Raw genomic sequence first — 9431 nt, forward strand, 5'->3', positions numbered from 1 at the left:
ACAGTTTTACTGAAGGTGACAATCATGTTTTACATCGAATGTTGTGTTACAACATCGTCAAACATAACTGTGAGTATTGTTGTCTATGCAGATTTGAACGAGTGTAACGATGACAACGGTGGATGTGCTCACATATGTATTAATACCGATGGAAGTTACGATTGTCAGTGTAACACAGGTTTTACATCAGATTTGAATATATGCACAGGTATTTACATAGTTTTTACGTAAATTGATATATATTCTCTGTTTTGCTAAATTAGACAGTAATGGCAAGTTTCTGATAGAGAAGTATTTATGTAATTAAAACACTCTATTACAATAAACATTTGTCACAAAGTAATTGTAAATACGATTTGTATAATCCTTCATATCAGTAATTGGTCGCATTTCGGTGCCGCATTGTATTTCCATTATGTTTTATAGTTGTAACTGACGTTGTGATATTTGTTTAACTTATTTCATGAAGCATCTTTGAAATGATTACGACTTGTGTTTGGTTTTAGATGTAAATGAATGCAATGACTTAAATGGTGGATGCAATCATACCTGTATAAACACGGCCGGTAGTTTCAATTGCCAGTGCAATGCAGGATACACTCTAGAAGACAACGGTATGACTTGTACAGGTGGGTAATACGTACACACCACAAAATCATATTCGTATACGCGTTGTTTTGTCAAATACATGTAATACAAAAAGAGCATTTTACTGTATGTGTGTCGTTGCGAGCGTTCAAAGACCCAAATCATTTTTTTTTATATATTAAAGTGCTGTTTCTTTCTTTATAGACATTGATGAGTGTACGGATGATAATGTTGACTGTGAGTATGTTTGTACAAATACACCTGGAGGTTTCCAGTGTTCGTGTGACACGGGATACATGATGGTAGAAGAGGACGGTTCATGTACAGGTAATTGAGCTCCACGAAATGTCTAAGTACACTGTCTGTTATGAGCGATACTAATATGTATGTATTTAATTAATATCTTGATTGATTGATTGATTGATTGATTGATTGATTGATTGATTGATTGATTTCAGACATTGATGAATGTTCTGTTGATATTAATCCGTGTGGAGAACTACATTGTATCAATTCGCCGGGAAGTTTCACATGTTCATGTGGTGCTGGCTACATACAGGACGGATCGTTTTGCTATGGTACGTTGTTGTTGTTTACGAGAACTGTTAGTGATGTGTAATATACATAATATAGATATAAAAGAAAACGTAGTGTCCAATGATATAACATTTAACAATTTCAAACTAAAAAAGAGCATGTATAAAATAAATTGTTCGATTAAAAGACTATAATGTATTAATATGAGAGTCATTCTATTTTTCAGATATTGACGAGTGTTACAATTATGATGATAACTGTGAGCAAATATGTGAAAACACTGTGGGGAGCTTTACTTGCCACTGCGTAGATGGATTTCAACTAGGTGACGACGGACGATCATGTGAAGGTAATATGTTGTCATTTACATAAATATTTGTAGAATGTTGCCATTGCCCCTGTGGTTTTATTATTTAATAGAAGATACTGCAATAAATAATATTTGATTCAGTCCGTTTACATTATTTTTCACGTAAACTGGTATAGTTTTATTATGTGTTTTTATTTTCAGTGCTTGCTTTAGTTATCGAATAGTCACCGTGTATGGACCACACACAGAAAATATAATAATGTACAGAGATATATCAATTTATATGAAATACGTGAGCTAAGATCAAGGATAACAATCTCGGAACAATTATTCCTCAGGGATATTTCTACATTGTGCGAGCTATGTCAATCTTTGTATAATCTTTTTCTCGACTTTCAATAACAATTTATTGAGTATCTGAATTAGTTTGGTAACCTGCACTTTTAATGGACATATATTATATTAAATGCATTCAATCGTATATTGTTCTTTATTGTCGTCAATGTATTATGTGTTGTCGTTAGTTAATATTTATAATAATACAATTGATCATACTCAATCCGTAAATGATAGAGTCAAAAAGAAATTAAATATTCTTTTTTGTAGGAATGACCGCATGGAATAATTTCATGCTACAAGCCTAACAGCTACTCAATTTCTTTACGATCATTGTTTTATTTTATTTCAACGAGTTTAACACAGTGTAACATAATCGCTATCACATAATAATGACATTCTTACGAAATAATAAACTTGTTATTCCAGAATAAAATGCTTAGTGGTCAATTATAGATAGTTATTTAGCTGTTACGGATCTAATACTAGGCTATTCTGATATCTCTGTTTTTGATAATAAAAAAATGGTATGTTATTACATTCCTGACCTGACCCTACCCCGATATTTATTAGGGTACTCATTCCTGTTCTTCCACCGTTTCCCTGGGGACTATGAGAATTTGTGCACCTAACTTTAAGAATTTTGATTAGTCGACTGGTTTGGTAGCCATTTTCGATTTAATTTAAACCGGAAATTGCCATATTGAAACGTTCTTGCAATTCCTTGCAAAACGAACAAATACAATACGATAAACTAAATAAAAAAAAAACGATGATGGTTTGGTTCCGTGAAAGGAAGTAGAAATGTGTATGGGAAAAGTCGTGGATTTGCTGATATGTACAAATAGTGGGTTCGTTCGTGGGCTACATTTTTGGTAAAGAAACAGCGAATGAAAGAGACTGTGAGGCAACGTGTCATCATCGCTACGATTTCATGGACATGAACAGACCAGGCAGACCTCATAGAAAATAATATCGATATGGAAATTAAATTTCAATAGAGACCTCTTTTCAATGTGCCCCAAGATGAACACATAGCTTGTCGTAATACTATGTTTGTGTTGCGGGTGTCAATCAAGCAACAAAACACGAAGCAACCCCGGTTCTTGATTAAGACGAATAAATAGTGCCAAAGTCATATTTGCTTTATCTTGAACTAAAACTTAAGCGACATCGTCCACTATCGGCTTCGATGGTGTTTTTGTAGTTCTGGCTTGATCACCACCATGAGACTCTGTCAATCGTCAATTGAAATAACTCTAATCGCCATCTACGATTCGACGATTCGGTGTCCATCATCGCCGTAAAATTTACTCAAATTTATGTGAGCAAACAATAAAACAATATGTGCGCACACTTTGCGTTGGGTCGTTTTGATGCAAAGAAAGTAGTTTGGTCTGTGACGTAAAACAGAATAGAAGAATACGAATACCCCTTGTTTCATGTCATACTATGATGATTTGGCAAGTGATAAACGTAGTTATTATTCATTTTCGTGTGAGTTGTTGATTGCAACATACAAAATGGAATAAGTGTCGAAGTACATACCGTCGCACTCGTTTCGCGTGCGTGCGAGAATACAGAACCTGATCGACAAGAACTGGCCGTTCAGGGCGGGCTAGTACTGATCAGTGAGCGAATTTAGTTATCGGAAATTCGCATCGCAAGTTGGTTGGAAAAATGTAAACAAATGACGTTTTGTTGAAACTGCCTATAGCTTACTAGTATATTGCAGTGGTATATTTATAGTGATGTCAAAATAGTTATAACGGATTTCCTGATATCACATACAAATATTTCGATTCTGTTTTTGAAGTATAAGTACGTCGATGACATTACAAGTGTACTCGCGTTCGTTGCTCGAATATATGGGTAAAAACATTCGAATAGTAAACACATCCAAATATACGCAGTCACAGTTCAGAGTAGACTAAACATCTAAAGAAATTCTAGATTTAAAATCACGGGAGTGGCCGAGAATTTTTTTAAGAGACTGCAAACTAGACACCATAAAAATCCATACAATCAATTAGCGTGGCTCTGATAAGAAAAACAGAAGTAAATGAATAAAATAGCACAAAAAAACATTTCACAGACCACACTCTTACAGCCAATGATTTCAAACGTTTCACTTCTAAACGTTATACTGGTGAGTGGTGTCAATAACCTGACCACAAAAAACATCTAGGACTGGTGTACTTAACCTTAATTAAATTATGTTGAGCTTCGTACAATGTATATCGCGTGGTTTACCGACATCCTGTTTGTGTCGTCGCATTACTAGTTCTTAGCCACCCTGGTGTCTTCGTAGAAAAAAGGAAACACGATAAACGGGGAATGCCCCCAATTTCGACTAGTTAAGTTTTATTGAAAACAAGTCTAATGTAATTCCACATTCAATGATGGCTTAATCTCATTTTAATTAGATAACTAACTTTATTTAGCTAACTACGTTACTAGGTACTTGGAGAGACTCGCGTGTGAAAGTGCCCACGGCTAATGTCAAGGCTAACCTTTATATTACCACCACCCCCCCCCCGTTATGGTGCGAAATATTTAACCTTACGAAACAAAAAAACAACAACATGCTTAAACGATTTAGTTGGTGTTTGTACAGACTCGATTTGTTATGAGGTTGACATGACCTTGTAAACCTGTCTGATATTGATGCATGCATAACGCCGTAATGATTACGAACTACGTCATACCATTGGCAGTATATAAGGTGGTGTGTGTGTGTGAGCCGTTTTACTACCAGACTCACATCAACCCATAGAGTAGGTAAGTACTTTGTCTGCTATGTCATTGCCACGTATAAGCTTAATGTAAAATGTCAAAATGTACTTCACATGTTCTCTCTGTTCCCTGTTGACAATTAATAACGTTATGACAGCCTTGAAGTCGTTACTCACGTTGAAAGTTTGCATCAACAGTGTAAGCGCAGCTTATCGATTATTTGACTGTATTCTCGAGAAATCTTTCAATATGTCAAAAACAAATTATATAATTACCAGGTTTTGTGTATATACATGATTTTTCATTTTTGGTTAGTTCATATGGCAACGATTCAGTCTAGGAGGTACATATTGTTTTTGGAGAGGGGGTATTTTTCTTTTTCCCCAGTGATGTCACAAACAGAAAACTTAAGCACATGTGATTTTAATTACCTCGCCAGATATTTCTGCTGACACTGTTACACTGGGCATGGATGTACTACATCCATGCACTGGGGGACCTCTCGACCTCGAAAGATTGCGTTTTAGTATCTGTTTATACATCTATGGTTTATCCAATCTAATAGGCATTGCGTGTTATGGCTTATCTCTACCGGCGTTCGGTCATCCAATAACGGGTTTCTAATTTGTTAAGTAAATAGGTTCAAGCACAACATAATGGCGAAATTTAGGCATACAAGTCTTTTTGGACGTCTTAACTACTAGTATGACGCAACTATATAATAAACAATAATACAAACCGGGGTTAACAATTAAATGATGCAATGCCCAGCCAACTTCACGCAACGTATAGACTTACGATATGGCTCGTCATTATTACGTGTTAGCTACTCACACCAGGATACAGAATATCACACACTTAATCGGCATCGCGTCACTCTTCAACGCTAATCGTTCAATTGTACTACGTTTTATCATGGTTACTATGGTTTACTTTCCGAACAAGGGTATAGACTGTGGACAAATTTAGAAGCGATCGACCTACGTTTCACGGACTTCATTTCTGTCTAACGTCAAAATTATCGTTATTTTAGTGTGTAACTACCATCTAATGCACAGCCTACCGTCTCTGACATAAAAGCAGGTCTTAAGTCTTTTGCTGGTAATTTAATACCTAAAATGGTCTTTCTTTGAAATGGATTTCAGCGAAATGTTGCGCAAACCATCGCTCTTCCAGACAAAATCAAACAACTTCTTTGCACTATGTTTATAATATTTTACTACAATACACCAACAATTACAATTGTATTGGGTATTTGTAAATTGTTTTTTTTATTGACGATCAGATTGTATTTATGTTTTTCAGTCCCTCGTGTCGTTCGCATCTAATTGAACAGTTTGTCCTGTCCGTTGCCAGGACTGGATTGAAAGTCTGTCGTTGCAATGGGTCCCAGGAAACTTGTTATGTTATTAGTAATGGCTGTAATTATTTGTGGAATTCACAACGCCGATGGATGGCGTCGACGCCGAAGACGAAGACGAAGCTGCCCGGTGATAAACTGCACGGTCGGTGGTTGGAGTACATGGACGCCTTGTTCGGCACCGTGTGGCAACGCGGGAACGCAGTCGAGGTCGCGACCAATTACGATGCAAGCGCAATGTGGAGGGTCCTGTCCTCATGCCCTCCAAGAAAACCGACCATGTAATCGCGATGGGTGCAACGGACACGGCACCCCATTGTCAACTTCCTGTCAGTGTAACCCCGGATGGACGGGAACCTGCTGCCAAAACGGTAAATTTGCATTTAAAATCATATTTGAATAAATTGGATTATTTCTCATTACAAACCGTTATTATATAAAATGAGTGATTATTATATTATTATTTTTTTATTATGTTCTTTAGATATTAATGAATGCGCCGCTAATAATGGAGAATGTACTCATACATGTCATAACACCGCTGGTAGTTATACTTGTTCGTGTAACCCTGGGTATAATTTGTCAAATGGAAAGTCGTGTATAGGTAAGTACTTATAATAAAGAAATCAATCACTGTGTAAAGACACACTCTTGGCTAATTAGAAGTGAAATATGACAATATCAAATAACCAGGTAACGGAAATCATTTTGTTGTTAACTATATTTTTCCATCAACGTAAATTCAGTTAAATTGTGTTTTGAGTATCCTTACATCAAATTCAATGATACATTAACTTAAATCAAAATCTAAAACTAAATACCAAACTTTAAGTTATTGTATAACAGTTTGTGTAGCTTACGACTAAAAAGTGTTACAAATATTACTTCATCTTGTTGATTTTACAAATTTTATGTAAGACTTATGCCACTAGCACAGCTGAGCGTTTTGCCTTTTTGTTATTCAAAATATTTTCCGATTCAATTCAATGTATTCGCCATTTACTTCGTTATCCATTCCATCTTACAATATTCTTTGCCATACAGATTATGATGTGTTTTTTCCTGTGTGCAATGAACTATTATAAAAGTTGATGTGATATGTGTGTTGTTTTCTATGATAACAATATAGTAGAGAATTATTCCAATACATTACAGACATTGACGAGTGCTTGGATAATAGCAATGTCTGCGGAACTTTACAATGTAGCAATACCCCGGGCAGTTATATATGTTCCTGCCATGTAGGATACATACAAGATGGCAATTCATGCTATGGTAAGTAGAGATTCATACAAAATAAGACGCGATAGCACGTTGATGTGATTATGTTTTGTGCTATGAACAGAATCTAAATATTTTTTAACTGTTTGGGATTAGTGCGTAATATCTTTAGTTGATCAGTGTGGGGTATCCGCCCGCTGATGTTGCATGATGCCCACTCGCCTGACATGACCGGCGATAGTTATTGCGCCCTCACCGACAAATTCAGTCGGACACAAACTACGTTTGATACAGTGCTGTAGAATATACCGGCGACATCACAGTCATTTCCCGATTTTTTTCGGATTTGGCAATGAAGAGTTGTTATAGTAGAAATACCAACATTGTCATCAGGCATATCGGACATTGCTTTGTAGTCTTTTAGTAAAATTAGAAGTACTTTCCGTTCAGATCTACAAGTCAGTTTGCTGATAGTCGATAGAAAGCAATTTTATTTTAAGTTGTTACGTCGATTGGTACACCCAGAAACATAATATCACGCGTGCAAGTTTACGTTACACCACAAAACGACATGCGCGCGCATGCGAAACGCCATATCTTCGAGTTCCGGGAAAGTGGGAAATTGTGTCATGAGCGTGAAGCATGCTGGGAGCGAGCGCCCTCTGTGTGGAGAGTGGCAAAGTTTGCTTCTGAGTGAATCCGTCAGTGAGGGCGCAATTACTGACCATGTCAATCTAATATCCCACCAATGTGTTTAACATAGTCTAATCGCCGTTTGAGCAGTGAACATGGCAAAGGATCTACGTATCTGCCATGAGTTAATATATTTGAATCGAACGTTGTTTTCCAGATATCGACGAGTGCTACAATAACAGTCATGGCTGTGCTCAGATGTGTGAAAATACTGAAGGCAGTTATAATTGCATATGTTCTACGGGGTATCAACTAGCAGTTGATGGACATTCCTGTACAGGTAATTGATTGATACTGTAAACTCGTAAAATATGTTGTGTCGTGTTGGTTCATCAACTGGTATAATGATTTATAATGAGTTTTGATGTGTTTTTTGACATTTGTCAATTAACTAGTATTTTATAATTGCCTTTAACATTTAGCCATTGTTTTATCTCCAAGGTTACACTCTTTTTAATCATACAAGGATGTCTACTGTTGCAGTCACTTGTGTCAATACGTCTGTATTTTAACACACCATACATGTCTTATCTATTTCAGAAATATGATCACTATATTCGTCAACAAGACAATGGACCATATGCAATCAAAAAAATGACTTGATAACTTTCTATGTTATAATTGACTGCGTTTATTCGACACTACCATATATCTTATCTTATATTATATTGTATTTTTATATTTTTACTATGAACGCTTAAATACTCATCATTAATAAATCATTTATAAGTGGATTATGTGTGTCCTTTATTTAATGTTTTTGTCATATTACCTTAAACCCTGCAAATAGAAGTGTGCATGGAATCATGGGAAGAAACAGTGTGCATTGCCGTGTGATAACTGTCATAAAGGTGATTGACTAGTCATACTTGTTTAATACTTAGGACAATTGGAATCTACCAGTTGTGCTTGAAACTTACATAACAAAGGATGTTTACGATCTACTGGGTTGCCTACGTGAGAAAGCTGCTAGTAAGACCATCTTCTGATTAGCTCATGTGGAAATACCACCAAATATACGATGCGGATTTTGGCTGGTTTATAAAGAACTGCAGCTTAAATTATTTTTTTTTCACCATAGTCTTATGATCACTGATCCTCACCCAAGTTTTGTGGATACTCTTCCCAATGCCAGTATTATGATCACTGTATTTTAACGTAGTCTTACTTAGTATTACTGTTCTTTAAGCCAGTGCAATGAACACTGTTTCTACACCTAGTACACTGACCAATATTTACTCCTGTCTTCTAAGGGGGGGTGGTTGCTACCAACACTGCTGACTTAAAATCAATGTCTCATTCTTATGCAAATTATTATCCACCCTGATCTTATGAAAACCAGTTATGTACACTTTTACGTTCACGGTTCACCACTACAGTCTTATAGTGACAGACAGTAGCTTAGCCTAGGTTTGTTATCACTATTCCATACCAACTTTCATGATTACTGTTTCCAACCACAATCTTATGATTCTTTATCCCAGTACGATGATTACTGATGCTGGTGTCAAAATTAAGACCAATTTATCTTATCCAAGTTCTTATAATCACGGTTTGTTATCTCAGTATTAGCACTTCTCTACCCCGGTTTTATGATCACCATTTCATTAAGATACTTGCTGTTTCTTACCCGAGATTTGAGATTGTTGA

The 9431-nt window shown here is 36.1% G+C and overlaps 1 protein-coding gene across 1 annotated transcript in view; it reads left to right on the forward strand.

Moving 5' to 3' along the window:
• Positions 1 to 8515, forward strand: part of LOC100372133 (uncharacterized) — a 31791-nt gene extending 23276 nt beyond the window's left edge. The window contains exons 36-47 of the mRNA XM_085505238.1: positions 92 to 208; positions 507 to 629; positions 793 to 915; positions 1047 to 1166; positions 1352 to 1474; positions 1637 to 1658; positions 3588 to 3660; positions 5875 to 6238; positions 6352 to 6471; positions 7023 to 7142; positions 7939 to 8061; positions 8322 to 8515. Of these exons, the coding sequence (XP_085361364.1) occupies positions 92 to 208; positions 507 to 629; positions 793 to 915; positions 1047 to 1166; positions 1352 to 1474; positions 1637 to 1658; positions 3588 to 3660; positions 5875 to 6238; positions 6352 to 6471; positions 7023 to 7142; positions 7939 to 8061; positions 8322 to 8329 (1436 nt within the window). The 3' untranslated portion in view covers positions 8330 to 8515. The remainder of the gene's footprint in view (positions 1 to 91; positions 209 to 506; positions 630 to 792; positions 916 to 1046; positions 1167 to 1351; positions 1475 to 1636; positions 1659 to 3587; positions 3661 to 5874; positions 6239 to 6351; positions 6472 to 7022; positions 7143 to 7938; positions 8062 to 8321) is intronic.
• The last annotated feature ends 916 nt before the right edge of the window (positions 8516 to 9431 follow it).

This window comes from Saccoglossus kowalevskii, chromosome 11 (assembly GCF_978046115.1).
Source record: "Saccoglossus kowalevskii chromosome 11, keSacKowa6.1, whole genome shotgun sequence".
Classification (NCBI taxonomy): domain Eukaryota; kingdom Metazoa; phylum Hemichordata; class Enteropneusta; family Harrimaniidae; genus Saccoglossus; species Saccoglossus kowalevskii.